The sequence below is a fragment of the Hylobates moloch genome, unplaced genomic scaffold (genome assembly GCF_009828535.3).
Source record: "Hylobates moloch isolate HMO894 unplaced genomic scaffold, HMol_V3 SCAFFOLD_11, whole genome shotgun sequence".
Lineage (NCBI taxonomy): Eukaryota > Metazoa > Chordata > Mammalia > Primates > Hylobatidae > Hylobates > Hylobates moloch.
This window is the reverse complement of record NW_026652286.1, coordinates 42,039,526-42,058,344: the sequence shown is the minus strand read 5'-3', so window position 1 is coordinate 42,058,344 and position 18,819 is coordinate 42,039,526. Positions and strand designations below refer to the sequence as shown.

The 18,819-nt window shown below is 38.6% G+C and overlaps 1 protein-coding gene and 1 pseudogene across 1 annotated transcript; one reads left to right on the top strand and one right to left on the bottom strand.

The window, feature by feature from the left end:
- The first annotated feature begins 592 nt into the window (after nucleotides 1–592).
- On the top strand, nucleotides 593–1,891 carry LOC116476845 (olfactory receptor 52P1). The gene is made up of 2 exons (XM_058446291.1): nucleotides 593–1,464; nucleotides 1,777–1,891. Exons 1-2 carry the CDS (start codon nucleotides 593–595, stop codon nucleotides 1,889–1,891), a joined length of 987 nt encoding a protein of 328 aa, XP_058302274.1.
- Nucleotides 1,892–7,808: 5,917 nt separating this feature from the next.
- LOC116477337 (olfactory receptor 52N1-like) lies at nucleotides 7,809–8,770 on the bottom strand (annotated as a pseudogene).
- Between the last annotated feature and the right edge of the window lie 10,049 nt (nucleotides 8,771–18,819).

Here is an 18,819-nt window from a genome sequence, read left to right as displayed (position 1 = left end):
TATGTGAAAATATATCTATAGCTTAGTAAAAAGAGTGGAAACGACTAGAGTAATATTAAGTTCAAAAATAATTACTAAGTACAGGGTCCCAAATTAGAATCTATTCCAACTTAAAGGACAAGAAACAGAACGTCCAAGATTACCCAGTGACCTATGTTTGTAGTTTGTGTCACTAAACTGATAGTCACACCTAATTTCTTTTTATACTCCATAAAAGACAGTGTGTATGCATGTGTGTGTGTTTCTTTGTGCGTATGTATGTATTCAGGTATATTTGTATAGCCTTAGCTAGGAGACAATTCTAGTTTATCTAAAGGCTTATTTGAGCTCTTTCTCACATTCATTTATTTTATTTAATAAGCATTATATATCAGGTATTATTCAAAGCTCTTTAGAAATCTTTAGAAATATTAACCCATATAATTCTCTTCTCTATAGGGAATAGATATGATTATTATTGCTATTTTATGGATGATGAAGCTTTCTAAACATGATAGAGCTAGTAAGTGTTACTCTTCTCTCATTCCTATTTCCGTTCTATCTTGTTCCTCCAGGTAATGTGATACTATGTGGAGGTTTCTGACCACAGAGAATGTCCAGCACTCTTGGCCACAACATGGAATCTCCTAATCACACTGATGTTGACCCTTCTGTCTTCTTCCTCCTGGACATCCCAGGTCTGGAACAATTTCATGTGTGGCTCTCACTCCCTGTGTGTGGCTTAGGCACAGCCACAATTGTGGGCAATGTAACTATTCTGGTTGTTGTTGCCACTGAACCAGTCTTGCACAAGCCTGTGTACCTTTTTCTGTGCGTGCTCTCAACCATCGACTTGGCTGCCTCTGTCTCCACAGTTCCCAAGCTACTGGCCATCCTCTGGTGTGGAGCCGGACATATATCTGCCTCTGCCTGCCTGGCACAGATGTTCTTCATTCATGCCTTCTGCATGCTAGAGTCCACTGTGCTACTGGCCATGGCCTTTGATTGCTATGTGGCCATCTGCCACCCACTGTGCTGTGCCACAATCCTCACTGACCCCATCATTGCCCGCATAGGGGTGGCAGCTGTAGTGCGAGGCTCCCTGCTCATGCTCCCATGTCCCTTCCTTATTGGGTGTTTGAACTTCTGCCAAAGCCATGTGATCCTACACACATACTGTGAGCACATGGCTGTGGTGAAGCTGGCCTGTGGAGACACCAGGCCTAACCGTGTGTATGGGCTGACAGCTGCACTGTTGGTCATTGGGGTTGACTTGTTTTGCATTGGTCTCTCCTATGCCCTAATTGCACAAGCCGTCCTTCGCCTCTTATCCCATGAAGCCCAGTCCAAGGCCCTAGGGACCTGCGGTTCCCATGTCTGTGTCATCCTCATCTCTTATACACCAGCCCTCTTCTTTTTTACACACTGCTTTGGCCGTCTCGTTCCAGTCCATATTCACATTCTTTTGGCCAATGTTTATCTGCTTTTCCCACCTGCTCTTTTTTTTTTTTTTTTTTTGAGATGGAGTCTCGCTCTGTCGCCCAGGCTGGGGTGCAGTGGCGCGACCTCGGCTCACTGCAAGCTCCACCTCCCGGCTTCACGCCATTCTCCTGCCTCAGCCTCCCCAGTAGCTGGGACTACAGGCGCCTGCCACCACACCTGGCTAATTTTTTGTATTTTTAGTAGAGACGGGGTTTCACCGTGTTAGCCAGGATGGTCTCGATCTCCTGACCTCGTGATCCGCCCGTCTCGGCCTCCCAAAGTGCTGGGATTACAGGCGTGAGCCACCGCGCCCGGCCTCCCACCTGCTCTTAATCCTGTGGTATATGGAGTTAAGACCAAAGAGATCCGTAAAAGAGTTGTCAGGGTGTTTCAAAGTGGGCAGGGAATGGGCATCAAGGCATCTGAGTGACACTGGAGTATAGAAGGGACTTAATCCAAAATAAAAAAAAAAACTTTTCAAGATAATCCTCAGTATGTGAGACCAGAAAGAGCTTTCAAGAGGGGGATAATGTCTTCTGCAGAACTTTATAGACCATTTCCAAGAATGATAAATCACAGAGAAGGGCATTTTTTCTTTCCTTTCAGAGAAGTGTAAACATGGGAAGATTCTTGCAACCTGGGTAACGTGCAGATATTGAAAACAACCCACTGCGTTCTGGAGGGTTTCTACCCTGCTGCAGTTTAGAAGAGTCCCTGCATAGCCATAAGATCTCTTCTCATTTCCTGGCACCCTTCCAATATTCCAGGCATGGATTTCTAACTTCATACCTTAGGATACAGGAGCTATCTTACCAGCTGCAAGAATCAGAAGATAGGACAATATAGCCACAGGTAAAGAAGTTAAAGCCACAAAAAAATTATTATGCTTTTCCATAAACCCTGTATTTCTCCATTAGAGCTTGAAACCAAGAGGGGAAAAATATCCACCAATATCCACAATATTACTTAGTGGCAGAACAAAGGCTTGAAAACTAGAATCCTTTAGGACTTCTATGAATGAGGGCACAAGAGAGGTTAGGAATAACTCTTCATTTCTAGACATTTTCTATTTATCTCACAGGTACACTCCTGTCTCCAGCCTCTCAGGAACTAACCTAAGTCTGAATGACCTTGGATATCATCCCTCACAAGCAGTTTCCAAATATTCTTCTACATACATACAATGGGAGGACCTTTCAGAAGTCATTGACTTATCTCCCGAACCTATAAGAAATGGTCACTTACCCAAACCACTCAGAATGGGAATTCTTAATTATTAAATTAGTCTTTATTTATTAATTCATCTATTTATTTATAATGAAGATCAAGCTTGATTCTAGTTAATTCCATGTAGTGATGGAAAGTTCCTAACTATATCCATGAAACTAAGATTGGAAACCAGTTACTGTATATACTGAGCTTTCTGTCCACTCCCCACCAAATAGCTTCAGACAATTTATCAAACACATTCTCTTAACAAATTAGCACTTTCAAGTTTGAGTTCATCAATGGTACACATTTTTTTCTTGTCATCCGCCAATATGACATCCTACCCTGTTAGGTGGAGGGAACACAAAACTCCCTTGTGGAAGTTCACAGACGCTCCCATCCTGGGAAAGTATCAGTCCTGAGGTAGGAAGCCAATGCCCAGCTCTTCAAAGCTCTGTCTCTGTCAGGAATATAAGTGTTTTATTGGGATACTTCAAATATGTTGGGATAAACAGTGCGCAAATAGTGAAACTCAATGAAGTAGGCTGAGCACTGTCCATTTTTCAGAGAGAAAATAATCACTTTTTATAGGGAGAGTACTAGTATATGGGCTGTCACTGGTTTTAATTTTTTTATTCTAACCCTCAATTTTTTTTTATTATACTTTAAGTTTTAGGGTACATGTGCACAACGTGCAGGTTTGTTACATAGATACACATGTGCCATGTTGGTGTGTTGCACCCATTAACTCATCATTTACATTAGGTATATCTCCTAATGCTATCTCTCCCCCCTCCCTCCATCCCCTACCGCACAACAGGCCCAGGTGTGTGATGTTCCCCTTCCTGTATCCACGTATCTAATCCTCAAATTGAGATATTCTTTTTTTTTTTTTGAGATGAAGTCTCACTCTGTCGCCCAGGCTGGAGTGCAGTGGCGTGATCTTGGCTCACTGCAAGCTCCGCCTCCCAGGTTCACGCCATTCTCCTGCCTCAGCCTCCTGAGTAGCTGGGACTACAGGCACCTGACAACATGCCCGGCTAATGTTTTGTATTTTTTAGTAGAGACGGGGTTTCACCATGTTAGCCAGGATGGTCTCAATCTCCTGACCTTGTGATCTGCCCACCTTGGCCTCCCAAAGTGCTGGGATTACAGGCGTGAGCCACCGCCCCCGGCCGAGATATTCATAGTTTAGAGGATATTTTATCACGATTTTTTCCATTATGTCATGAATATTTCACTCTTTGACTCCTCTGCAATATGAATGTCAAAGTCAGCAAAGCTACTTTATGGTTATAAACTTTCCTTTACGTATTTTTAAAATTTAAAATATTGAGTTAATTTCCAATATGTTATAACTTTATGGTGAACATCAACACAATCACGATTAATTCCACTGGAAAATTTATAGGCCTGAATAGATATTGAGTAAAAAATATGCTAATTTTAAAGCTTTTATGTTGCTAGACTTTTTCCCCCCAGAAAGATTGCACCAAAACTCCTACTCTATGCTCTTGAACACAATCCAAGTATATATGCCACCTTATTCAGTAAGGTTCTCTATGAGTAACTGGTCTCCCCCAGCTATAGGTGCCAGATAATGGAAAGTAAAATAGAACAGGCCATAAGTAGATGTAAGTGGGTCAAACTTACCCATAGTCAGAATTGAGGGTCATTGTTACGTTGGATTTCTTGATGTGCTGACATTACTATTTAACTTCCCAATAAACTACCTTTCTGAGCTTGAAGATTTTCTACTTAACTTTCAGTAATTTTAGGGACAGGTGCGGTGGCTCACACCTGTAATCCCAGCACTTTGGGAGGCTGAGGCGGGCAGATGGCTTGAGGTCAGGAGTTCAGGACCAGCCTGGACAACATGGTGAAACCTCATATCTACTAAAAATACAAAAATTAGCAGGGCGTGGTGGTGGGCACCTGTAATCCCAGCTACTGGGAAGGCTGAGGCAGGAGAATTGCTTGAACCTGGGAGGCAGAGGTTGCAGTGAGCCAAGATTGCACCACTGCACTCTAGCCTGGGTGATGAGCAAGACTCTGTCTCCAGAAAAAAAAAAAAAAATTCAGTAATTTTGATAAGCATTGTAGTTTTTCGGCCTCCACTTTTTAAATACGAACAAGCAAGTTATCAGTAACTGAGTTTATTCAAATCACTTTCTTTAATTATTGATTCAAGAAAATAACTATCAAGAAAATTAAAACAAAGATGCAGTTATGAGCTAAAATAAAGCAGAGGACTATCTGTATTCCTCCTGGCAAGTGTGTCAATAGGTGAATGGATAAAGAAAACATCATATATGTGCAATAGAATATTATTTAACCTTCAAAAGAAAGAAATTCTACCATTTGTAACAACATGGATGAACCTGGAAAACTAAGTGAAATAAGCCAGGCATAGAAAGATAAATACTTCATTATCTCACTTACATGTAGAATTTTTAAAAAGCCAAATTCATAGAAACAGAGAGAAGGGTGGAAGCAGATTAGAAGCGTGTTAGGGTAGTGAGGGAAATGAAGATATGTTGGCCAAAATATATAAGCTTACAGTTATCAAATGAGTACATTATAAAGACATAATGTGCAGTATGGTGACTAGAGTTAATAATAATGCATTGTATATTGAAATTTGCATAAAAAGTAGGTCACATATCCTCACAGTTGTGTGTCTGGGTTTGAGTCTTCTATCAACAATTCTTCTAGGTATTTTGGCATTTCTTGGTATTTCTTAAAAATCACATTTTGAATTTGGTTTTTAAAAATTATTTCATAGTGGTTGGGATAAATTATTCTTTGCTTTAGCAGTTTTCTCTTTTAATAGCAATCATAAAGTCAGACATTTGACATCCTGAGGAGATGATCTATGTCGTTACTTTCATGTTTTACATTGCCTTGCCTTTTTCGTGTCCTTTTTGTGAGATTTTCACAACTTTATATTTCTTTTCTTGGATATTTCTGCTATCATTCCTTCTTCTCTGTTATAAATGTTATTTTCTAATTGTCTATAACTCCTTTCCTTTTTTGATTGGTCCAAAATATTCTCAGAAATCTCTGAAAAAATATTGATACTGGAATCATACTTCAAGAATAATGAAGATGATGATACTGAACTAATGAAGAAGAAAATATGATCCCTACTTTGCTGTAAAGTGATTAGCATTCATATTCAACACTCATAAAATTATTTATATAATTATAGTAATTCAAATATTATTTATTAGTTTTCCGTTATTGCAACCAAACTATAAACAAATCAAAAAGATTTCCAGAATTAATGTAAGGTGGTAATTATCTTGTAACAGAAAATTAAAGATATAACTAACATTGATGTTTTATATGTGTGTGTGTGATTATATACATACATATATACACATAAAATATTTTGAGGGAAAGGGCAGGTGACAGATATAGATACAGTTATTAAATTAACTCCTCACTGTGTGTAACAGAGTAGTTGGTAATCTTATTAAAGTTTAAACATAGCTTGGAGTAAAAGAAATAACCACCAAAAAGAAGAACAACAAAAACATACACATACACAAACAATATATATATATATTTATATTTTTTTATTATACTTTAAGTTCTGAGGTACATGTGCACAACGTGCAGGTTTGTTACGTATGTATATATGTGCCATGGTGGTGTGCTGCACCCATTAACTCATCATTTAACATTAGGTATATCTCCTAATGCTATCCCTCCTCACTCCCCCCACCCCACAACAGGCCCCAGTGTGTGATGTTCCCCTTCCTGTGTCCAAGTGTTCTCATTGTTCAATTCCCACCTATGAGTGAGAACATGCAGTGTTTGGTTTTTTGTCCTTGCGATAGTTTGCTGAGAATGATGGTTTCCAGCTTCATCCATGTCCCTACAAAGGACATGAACTCATCAATTTTTGTGGCTGCATAGTATTCCATGGTGTATATGTGCCACATTTTCTTAATCCAGTCTATCATTGTTGGACATTTGGGTTGCTTCCAAGTCTTTGCTACATAAACAATATTTTTAAGAGGCCATCACTAAAAAGGGACTAGATGGAGGATATTTTCAAAAGGTAAGTTTAATTTTTTAATGATGATCTTGTCTTTGTTGTTTTATTATTATTTGTACAAATACGCACATATTATTTATGCTAAATTTAACGTACTTCTGAAAGAAAAGAAAGTATATATACCTTGTAAACTATAGATGGTTGGCATAGGAAGCAAGAAAGAAATGTCTCACAGCTTAGGGAGGTCAGAGTGTGTGCTCAAGACATATTATTTTAAATAAAAATGTTGTTGAAGCATAGTATACGGGCAAAAAGAGCACATATTACAAATAATAGGCTCATGAAATATCACTAAGTTGCAACTACCATCCAGGTCAAGAACTAATCAAGGGCAGTACCTCAGAAGCACCCCTCATTACCTGGTTTCTCATTCTCAAAGTTAAACGTTATCTTAGTTAGTTTGGCCTACTTCTGAACTCTACATCAATGACAATATATAATATGTGTTTTTATCTCTTTCACCTAATTCTATATTTGAATAGACCACAATTATTTATTTATGTTGTCTAATGTTGATGGACATTGGTGTGATTGCCAGCTTCTGGGTATTACAGGCATGCTTCAATTTACAACTTTAGAAGTTTTCTGGTTAACATATGCATGGGTTGCTACTGGAGATACAGCTGGCAAACTTGGGATAGAAGCAGAATAAACTCTAAGTGATTTTGGCAGGAAAATGGTGAGCTAAGTAAGTTAGGACAGACATAAATGAACACAGCTCATGTTTTGGCAGAGATTTAAATTTTTTTAAAAGTTTCACTCCAGTGTTAGTGATCCAACCACTGTGCTGCAAATTTGTGTAGACTGTCATTTAGGAGAGAAGATTATGTCTGTAAAGATTAAATGCAGTGACTTTGAAGTCCTCTATAGCAAAAAGGCTTTAAAGAACATGGAATAACATGAGAGAGGATATTTACCTATTTGATCATGATGGTACCCTTTCCAAAGATGTACAGTAACCCGAGTATCATAAAAATATTCCTGTGGCCAGATTTCTGGTGTCATTTAAAGAGCTCCCTATTGACTTGGTGATCTCAACCTGGCTAAGAAAATTCTGACATCTCAGAAGACTTTAAAAGTTAGGAGAATTGTCCTTTCCCTTAAGAAAGAACCTAACGACACTTTCTCATATCTGCCTGGTTTTCACCCCATACACAATAGGGTTCATTGTGGGGGGCATTAATAGGTAGAGAATAGCCATAATAATATGTATGTGGGGAGGATGGTGTGTTCGCCAAAACGGTGTGTAAAGAAGGTAAAGAAGGCTGGAATATAGGTGATGACTATGGCACAGATGTGGGCAGTGCAGGTGCTGAAGGCCTTCTATCGAGCATCCGCTGATGATAGACTCACAACTGCTCGAAGAATCACAGTGTAGGAGATTGTAATGCACAGGATATCAAAGCCCCCAATCAGCAGGGCAAACATCAAACCATAGATGGTGTTAACCCTGACATTACCACAAGATATCTTGGCCACAGACATGTGGTCACAGTAGGTGTGGAGTATGACGTTGCCCTTGCAGTATAGAAGGCGCTTGGTGAGGGAAGTGAAAGGGATAACAAGCATTACACCCTTAAGAAAAGTGAGGAACCCAGCTTTAGCAATGACTGAATTAGTGAGGATGGTGGCATAACGCAGAAGGAAGCAGATGGCCACATAGCGGTCCAGGGCCGTGAGCATGAGCACCCCAGACTCCATCCCTGTGAAGGTGTGCACAAAGAACATCTGGGCGAGGCAGGCTTTAAAATCAATCTCCTTGAGATTAAACCACAATATGAAGAGAGTGTTGGGAAGGGTGCTGGTGCACATGAGCACATCTGTGAAGGAAAGAAGGGCTAGGAAGACATACATAGGTCTGTGTAAGGCCTCATCAGAGTAGATGAGGTACATAAGGCTGAAGTTCCCTGTAATAGCAATGCTGTACATGGTACACAGTGGGAAGGAGATCCACAAATGCACATCTTCCAAACCAGGGATGCCATTTAGGATGAATGAAGCTGGAGTTAGGCTGGTACCATTTAGAAATGACATAATGACTGTTGGAAGTTCATTGTATAGCAGTTATAGCATTGCCTCTGTGAGCAGGAAAAAAAAAGAGTAATTTCAGGGAGTAACTGACCATCAGTCTTCTTTCCCATAATGGCTATTTTGTTTTTCTTGTAGATCAATGACTATATTTGTTCTATTATGTTTATTATGTGATATATACTCTGTCTGGGTCTGTGCCTTAAGCATTAGGTATTGACAGGAAGATCTGAGTCTAGTCAGTACATCTGGACCTGAATATCTAGGGTCTTTTGTTATCATGTAGTCCATTCTCCAGGCCAATGTTGGCCATGAACTGAACAACTCTGTGGTCAAGAATTGATTAAATATTTGCTCTATTCTAGGTGCTCACCATCTTAGAGATCTCTGTTGTATTCTGAAATGTTAACAGAGTTCAGTAGTTCCTGTGGGCTTACCTTTCAAATTAAATCTGTCCTAATGGACATACTTACAATATTTTCAATCTAGTTTTAGCCCAAACTCCTCCCTTTTGGTTTGCAGAAAACTTAAATACAGAAAAATATGAATCATCCCCTTGTAGCTGTAGTTTTCTTGAAGCAAAATCATAGAATGATCTTAGAGGCAAATAATAATAATAATAATCCACTTTCTAATATCATCAAAAGACCACTTGTTTTATAAGTACCATGAAATATGGAGGATGAAGGATCATTAGAAATGCAAGAACTTATGAGAATCCAAAGTTTTCCTAAGATTACAGTCTAGTCTAATTGACTGTAGAGTCAATTCAATGAAAATAAAGATGCTTATCATCCTAAACAAAATAAATTGACATTCCCTTTAGAACATAGTGCTTTATATTCTACCCATATCAAAACTTCAGCCATAGAATCAAATATTTTCGAGGCTTAAAATAAAGAATATTTTTATCAAATATTTTTGAGGCTATGTAATCTCCAAAACTAAGTTTCTTTTGTATACAGAAGATGTTCAGTACATTTTTCAAGGCCCACAGAAGAACAGGCAGTGGTAGAACAAGGACCAACAAAACACTTCTGAATAGTAAGGGAGAGAGTATCTGGTGTGATAGCGTATTGTGAGAAAATAAGAACAAACTCAAAGTCATGACCACAGAATAGATGAAAATAGGCTTCACAGTCTGAAGAAGTGAGCTATATTGGCTGGAATATGTTGATTAAAAATTTTTAAAAGGAGCAAGTTCTGTGATGGGGCCATATTCTCCTATAGAAAGATATTGGAGGAAAACTAAGTAGGCTTTCTGATTTAAACATATCAATATTGATATTTATAGTTCCTCCTTGACATATTGGAGGTGACTCACCTGTCACTTCAGGGATGTCACTATTGAAAATTTAAGGTTGTATAAAACTGGCTATCCTATTTTTATATGTGTCTTTTATAAAATTTTTATGTCCTTATTTTATGAAATATTAGGGCTGAATAAATGAACTCTTGTCACTTTACTAACTGAGATATAATTCAAATGACATTACTATCATGTGAAATAGAGGCAACTCACTGAAAAGAAGACAAGACACATAAAAGTATGGAATAAGGCTGTCATCTCTCTTTTTTTCAGGTCACAGAAGAAATTCTTTTCTCTCAGAAATGCTGCTTTTAGCTTTCACAGCCAGAGGGAATAAATAGAATACTTCCTGCAAAGATTATGTTTCAGTAATTGAAATGTGAATATTTTATCCAAAGTGAAAATGGAACATACAAGCCAGTTTGTCTGCTGCACCATTTTAAAAGCTAGGAGAGTAGCTCTTCTGACAACTCTCTTATTCATCCTCATTTCTCAGCTACTGTAATCTGCACCCATCCCTTTGATAAGAATAAAGCAATCTCAATTCAGAAATCTGCTCACCCTGATGATCAGTGATGTTGAGCTTTTTCTCATATGATTGTTGGCCACATATGTGTTTTCTTCTGAGATGTGTCTGTTCATATCCTTTTCCCACTTTTTAATAGGTTGTTTGTTTTTTTCTTCTAAATTTAAGTTCCTTAAAGATCTGGATATTAGACCTTTGTCAGATACATAGTTTGTAAAAATGTTCTCCTATCCTGTAGGTTGTCTGTTTACTCTGTTGATAGTTTCTTTTGCTGTGCAGAACTCTCATAGGAGGGAGAGAATCAGGAAAAATATCTAATGGATACTAGGCTTAATACCTGGGTGATGAAATAATCTGTACAACAAACCTCCATGACACATGTTAACTTATGTAACAAACTTCCAAATCCTGCATGTGTAACCCTGAACTTAAAATAAAAGCTTAAACAAAAGTAAATCTGCTTACCCTGAAAACTACCGGAGTTCCTCAAGAAACTGGAGGCCTATCCATGGATCAAGTCATATTTATGTCTATGTGATCCTGTTGGTCCTGAAGGAGAAGTACAATACCTACATTGAGACCTTGGGAGGCAAGTGGAGGAGGGAACATTTCTATAATCTGTCTATATGTGTGTGTGCTCATGCATGCATGTGTGTATGTTGTGGATGTTTTATATTCTGAAGTTGAGTAATGGAAAAAACTTGGTTGTTACTGTCTCTACTGTAGTCTCAGAAGAGAAGTGATTTCTCTGGTGAGTGTGTCTGTGTATGTGTGTATGTTTAGAAAATGAACAAAAGAGAATGAAGAATCAGGTATATCTGGGTCCTAAGGATACTGGCTAAGCCAGTGGGAGCTGTCTTCAGAACTATTTTGATGTCATTATAGTCTGGGACTCCTGGGGACCTAATTTTTTATAGGTACAGCAGAGATACATATGTCTGAAACCACTTGGAGTATCATAATTAAATCCTTTTGAGAGGCACACCTGCCTCTTTTTTCAAAACTTAGCACAATGTCATCCACAAAATTAGTACTGAAAAAGATGTTTTTAAAGAAAACTTAAATAATGCTGGTATGCAAACAATTGAGTTGTATATGTGACCTTTTATTTCATGTCTCCAATATATTTGCTTGTTATTTATAACATTTTTATGAACATTATTTGGAATTATCTAGACATATTTTTCACTCTGTGAAAAATGAGTAATTTGCTTCCTTCTTTCCTATTTGTATGATTTTTTCTTGCCTTATTGCACTGGTTAAGATCTTCCTTCTATGCAATGTTTACCAAGAGTAGCAATAATGAATATCTTTGCTTCATTACTAAGGACTGGGTATAATGATGCCTACTGAGGGTAATGAAACTAGTTCCAAATGATTACATGAAGACATAGACTAACGGTACAGTGCAGAAGCATAGCTATGCCATAATAAAAAATAATATATTTCACTTAACAATGCCCTCTAGTTTCATTTATGTTGTTGCTCGTGACAGAATTTCCTGATTTTTTTAAGGCCAAATAGTATTCGTTTGTGTATATATTCCACATTTTTAAACCCATTCATTCATTGATGGACACATTTTGACTATTGCAAATAATACTGCAATGAACACGAGGTTGCAGACATCTCATTAACATATTGATTTCAATTTCTTTGAGCATATACCCAGTGAGACTGCTGGATCATATGGTAATTCCATTTTTGATTTTTTGAGGAACCTCTATACTGTTTTCTAAAAGAACTATACTAATTTAAATTCCCAACAACAGTGTATAATGGTTCACTTTTCTCAACATTTTCATCAACAGCTCTTATCTTTCATCCTTTTGATAATAGCCAGTGTAACAGGTGTGAGGTAATGTCTTACTATCGTTTTAATTTGCATTTCTCTAAAGATTAGTGATGTTGAGCATTTCCTCACATACTTTTTAGCCATTTGTATGTCTTCTTTTGAGAAATTTTTATTCGAATCCTTTCTCTACTTTTTATAGGGTTTTTTTTTTTTTTTGCAATTGAGTAGTTTGAATTCCTTGTTTATTTTGGATATTAGCCCTTATCCAGCGTATGATTTGCAAATTTTTTTTCCAGTCTGAGAAGTTATCTCTCTATTGGTATTTTTGGCTATACAGAAGCATTTTAATATATTCCAATCTCAATTGTTTATTTTTGCTTTTGTTGCCTGGTGCTTTTGGGGTCATAGTCATTAAATCTTTGCCCAAACCAATGTCATGGAGCTTTTCTCCTATGTTTTCTTTTATAAATTTAATGTTTCAAGTTTTATATTTGAATCTTTAATTTATTTTGCGTTGATTCTTATATAAGAGATAAGCTAAGGGTTCATTTATATTTTCTGTATGTGGATATCAATTTTTCCCAATACCATTTATTGAAGACTGGTCCTTTTCTTTTTAAATGTGTGGGTTTGCTTCTGGGATCTCTATCCTATTCCACTGGTCAATGTATCTGTTTTTATGCCAGTACCATCCTGTTCTGATTACTATAGCTTTGCAATATATTTTGAAATTCTGTAGTGTGGTGCCTCCAGCTTTATTCTTTTTGGTCAATATTGCTTTGGCTAATTAAGGTCTTTTATGGTTCCACAGAAATTTTAAGATTTTTTTCCATTTCTGTGAAGAATGACATTGGAATTTTTACAGAGATTGCATTGAATCTGCAGATTGCTTTGGGCTTTATAGACATTTTAAGAATATTAATTCTTCCAGTCCATGAACACGAGATATCATTCCATTTATTTATGTCATCTTCAATTTCTCTTTTTTAAATTTTATTTTAGATTTGGTGGTACTTATATTTCTAATTTTATACTGTTACTATATTTTATTGATTGTCATAGCATTATAATACATTTTTAAATTAGTTAGTGTAAGCACTCTCAATTTGGTCCTTCTTTAAAAAGATTCTTCAGAGGCATGAGGGAGCCAAAATGGCCGAATAGGAACAGCTCCAGTCTACAGCTCCTAGGGTGAGTGAGGCAGAAGATGGGTGATTTCTGCATTTCCATCTGAGGTACTGGGTTCATCTCACTAGGGAGGGCCAAACAGTGAGTGCAGGACAGTCGGTTTAGTGCACCATGTGCGAGCCCAGCCGAAGCAGGGTGAGGCATTGTCTCACTTGGGAAGTGCAAGGGGTCAGGGAGTTCCCTTTCCTAGTCAAAGAAAGGGGTGACAGACGGCACCTGGAAAATTGGGTCACTCCCACCCTAATACTGCGCTTTTCCAACGGGCTTGGAAAACGGCACACCAGGAGATTGTGTCCTGAACCTGGCTCGGAGGGTCCTATGCCCACGGAGTCTCGCTGATTGCTAGCACAGCAATCTGAGATCAAACTGCAAGGCAGCAGTGAGGCTGGGGGAGGGGCGCCCGCCATTGCCCAGGCTTGCTTTGGTAAACAAAGCAGCCAGGAAGCTCCAACTGGGTGGAGCCCACCAAAGCTCAATGAGGTCTGCCTGCCTCTGCAGGCTCCACCTCTGGGGGCAGGGCACAGACAAACAAAAAGACAGCTGGAACCTCTGCAGACTTAAATGTCCCTGTCTGACAGCTTTGAAGAGAGTAGTGGTTCTCCCAGCAGGCAGCTGGAGATCTGAGAACGGGCAGGCTGCCTCCTAAAGTGGGTCCCTGACCCCCAAGCAGCCTAACTGGGAGGGACAGACTGACACCTCACTTGGCTGGGTGAGGGACAGACTGACACCTCACTTGGCCAGGTAGTCCTCTGAGACAAAACTTCCAGAGAAATGATCAGACAGCTGAATTGGTAGTTCATGAAAATCTGCTGTTCTGCAGCCACAGCTGCTGACACCCAGGAAAACAGGGTCTGGAGTGGACCTATAGCAGACTCCAACAGACCTGCAGCTGAGGGTCCTGTCTGTTAGAAGGAAAACTAACAAACAGAAAGGACACCCACACCAAAAACCCATCTGTACATCACCATCATCAAAGACCGAAAGTAGAAAAAACTACAAAGATGGGGAGAAAACAGAGCAGAAAAACTGGAAACTCTAAAAAGCAGAGTGCCTCTCCTCCTCCAAAGGAACACAGTTCCTCACCAGCAATGGAACAAAGCTGGGTGGAGAATGACTTTGACGAGTTGAGAGAAGAAGGCTTCAGACAATCAAACTACTCCGAGCTACAGGAGGAAATTCAAACCAATGGCAAAGAAGTTAAAAACTTTGAAAAAAAATTAGATGAATGTATAACTAAAATGACCAATGCAGAGAAGTGCTTAAAGGAGCTGATGGAGCTGAAAGCCAAGTTTCAAGAACTACCTGAAGAATACAGAAGCCTCAGTAGCCGATGCAATCAACTGGAAGAAAGGGTATCAGTGATGGAAGATGAAATGAATGAAATGAAGCAAGAAGGGAAATTTAGAGAAAAAAGAATAAAAAGAAAAGAACAAAGCCTCCAAGAAATATGGGACTATGTGAAAAGACCAAATCTATGTCTGATTGGTGTACCTGAAAGTGATGGGGAGAATGGAACCAAGTTGGAAAACACTCTGCAAGATATTATCCAGGAGAACTTCCCCAATCTAGCAAGGCAGGCCAACATTCAGATTCAGGAAATACAGAGAACACCACAGAGATACTCCTCGAGAAGAGCAACTCCAAGACACATAATTGTCAGATGCACCAAAGTTGAAATGAAGGAAAAAATGTTAAGGGCGGCCAGAGAGAAAGGTCGGGTTACCCACAAAGGGAAGCCCATCAGACTAACAGCTGATCTCTCAGCAGAAACTCTACAAGCCAGAAGAGAGTGGGGACCAATATTCAACATTCTTAAAGAAAAGAATTTTCAACCCAGAATTTCATATCAGCCAAACTAAGCTTCATAAGTGAAGGAGAAATAAAATACTTTACAGACAAGCAAATGCTGAGAGATTTTGTGACCACCAGGCCTGCCCTAAAAGAGCTCCTGAAGGAAGCACTAAACATGGAAAGGAACAACTGGTACCAGCCACTGCAAAAACATGTCAAATTGTAAAGACCATCGAGGCTAGGAAGAAACTGCATCAACTAACGAGCAAAATAACCAGCTAACATCACAATGACAGGATCAAATTCACACATAACAATATTAACCTTAAATGTAAATGGGCTAAATACTCCAATTAAAAGACACAGACTGGCAAATTGGATAAGGAGTCAAGACCCATCAGTGTGCTGTATGCAGGAAACCCATCTCACGTGCAGAGACACACATAGACTCAAAATAAAGGGATGGAGGAAGATCTACCAAGCAAATGGAAAACAAAAAAAGGCAGGGGTTGCAATCCTACTCTCTGATAAAACAGACTTTAAACCAACAAAGATCAAAAGAGACAAAGAAGGCCATTACATAATGGTAAAGGGATCAATTCAACAAGAAGAGCTAACTATCCTAAATATATATGCATCCAATACAGGAGCACCCAGATTCATAAAGCAAGTCCTGAGTGACCTACAAAGAGACTTAGACTCCCACACAATAATAATGGGAGACTTTAACACCCCACTGTCAACATTAGACAGATCAACGAGACAGAAAGTTAACAAAGATATCCAGGAATTGAACTCAGCTCTGCACCAAGTGGACCTAATAGACATCTACAGAACTCTCCACCCCAAATCAACAGAATATACATTTTTTTCAACACCACACCACACCTATTCCAAAATTGACCACATAGTTGGAAGTAAAGCTCTCCTCAGCAAATGTAAAAGAACAGAAATTAGAACAAACTGTCTCTCAGACCACAGTGCAATCAAACTAGAACTCAGGATTAAGAAACTCACTCAAAACCACTCAACTACATGGAAACTGAACAACCTGCTCCTGAATGACTACCAGGTACATAACAATATGAAGGCAGAAATAAAGATGTTATTTGAAATCAATGAGAACAAAGACACAACATACCAGAATCTCTGGGACACATTCAAAGCAGTGTGTTGAGGGAAATTTATAGCACTAAACACCCACAAGAGAAAGCAGGAAAGATCCAAAATTGACACCCTAACATCACAATTAAAAGAACTAGAAAAGCAAGAGCAAACACATTCAAAAGCTAGCAGAAGGCTAGAAATAACTAAAATCAGAGCAGAACTGAAGGAAATAGAGACACAAAAAACGAAAAAGGGGATATCACCACCGATCCCACAGAAATACAATCTACCATCAGAGAATACTACAAACACCTCTATGCAAATAAACTAGAAAATCTAGAAGAAATGGATAAATTTCTCGACAAATACACCCTCCCAAGACTAAACCAGGAAGAAGTTGAATCTCTGAATAGACCAATAACAGGCTCTGAAATTGTGGCAATAATCAATAGCTTACCAACCAGAGGTACAAGGAGGAACTGGTACCATTCCTTCTGAAACTATTCCAATCGATAGAAAAAGAGGGAATCCTCCCTAACACATTTGATGAGGCCAGCATCATCCTGATACCAAAGCCTGGCAGAGACACAACCAAAAAAGAGAATTTTAGACCAATATCCTTGATGAACATTGATGCAAAAATCCTCAATAAAATACTGGCAAACCGAATCCAGCAGCAAATCAAAAAGCTTATCCACCATGATCAAGTGGGCCTCATCCCTGGGATGCAAGGCTGGTTCAACATACACAAACCAATAAATGTAATCCAGCATATAAACAGAACCAAAGACAAAAACCACATGATTATCTCAATAGATGCAGAAAAGGCCTTTGACAAAATTCAACAATGCTTCATGCTAAAAACTCTCAATAAATTAGGTATTGATGGGATGTATCTTAAAATAATAAGAGCTATATATGACAAACCCACAGCCAATATCATACTGAATGGGCAAAAACTGGAAGCATTCCCTTTGAAAACTGGCACAAGACAGGGATGCCCTCTCTCACCACTCCTATTCAAGATAGTGTTGGAAGTTCTGGCCAGGGCAATCAGGCAGGAGAAGGAAATAAAGGGTATTCAATTAGGAAAAGAGGAAGTAAAATTGTCCCTGTTTGCAGATGACATGATTGTATATCTAGAAAACCCCATTGTCTCAGCCCAAAATCTCCTTAAGCTGATAAGCAACTTCTGCAAAGTCTCAGGATACAAAATCAATGTGCAAAAATCACAAGCATTCTTGTACACCAATAACAGACAGAGAGTCAAATCATGAGTGAACTCCCATTCACAATTGCTTCAAAGAGAATAAAATACCTAGGAATCCAACTTACAAGGGACGTGAAGGACCTCTTCAAGGAGAACTAGAAAACCACTGCTCAATGAAATAAAAGAGGATACAAACAAATGGAAGAACATTCCATGCTCATGGGTTGGAAGAATCAATATTGTGAAAATGGCCATACTGCCCAAGGTAATTTATAGATTCAATGCCATCCCAATCAAGCTACCAATGACTTTCTTCACAGAATTAGAAAAAACTACTTTAAAGTTCATATGGAACCAAAAAAGAGCCCGCATTGCCAAGACAATCCTAAGCCAAAAGAACAAAGCTGGAGGCATCACGCTACCTGACTTCAAACTATACTACAAGGCTACAGTAACCAAAACAGCATGATACTGGTACCAAAACAGACACATAGATCAATGGAACAGAACACATCCCTCAGAAATAATGCCGCATATCTACAACCATCTGATCTTTGACAAACCTGACAAAAACAAGAAATGGGGAAAGGATTCCCTATTTAATAAATGGTGCTGGGAAAACTGGCTAGCCATATGTAGAAAACTGAAACTGGATCCCTTCCTTACACTTTATACACAAATTAATTCAAGATGGATTAAAGACTTAAATGTTAGACCTAAAACCATAAAAACGCTAGAAGAAATCCTAGGCAATACCATTCAGGACATAGGCATGGGCAAGGACTTCATGTCTAAAACACCAAAAGCAATGGCAACAAAAGCCAAAATTGACAAATGGGATCTCATTAAACTAAAGAGCTTCTGCACAGCAAAAGAAACTACCATCAGAGTGAACAGGCAACCTACAGAATGGGAGAAAATTTTTGCAACCTACTCATCTGACAAAGGGCTAATATCCGGAATCTACAATGAACTCAAATTTACAAGAAAAAATCAAACAACCCCATCAAAAAGTGGGCGAAGGACATGAACAGACACTTCTCAAAAGAAGACATTTATGCAGCCAAAAAACACGTGAAAAAATGCTCACCATCACTGGCCATCAGAGAAATGCAAATCAAAACCACAA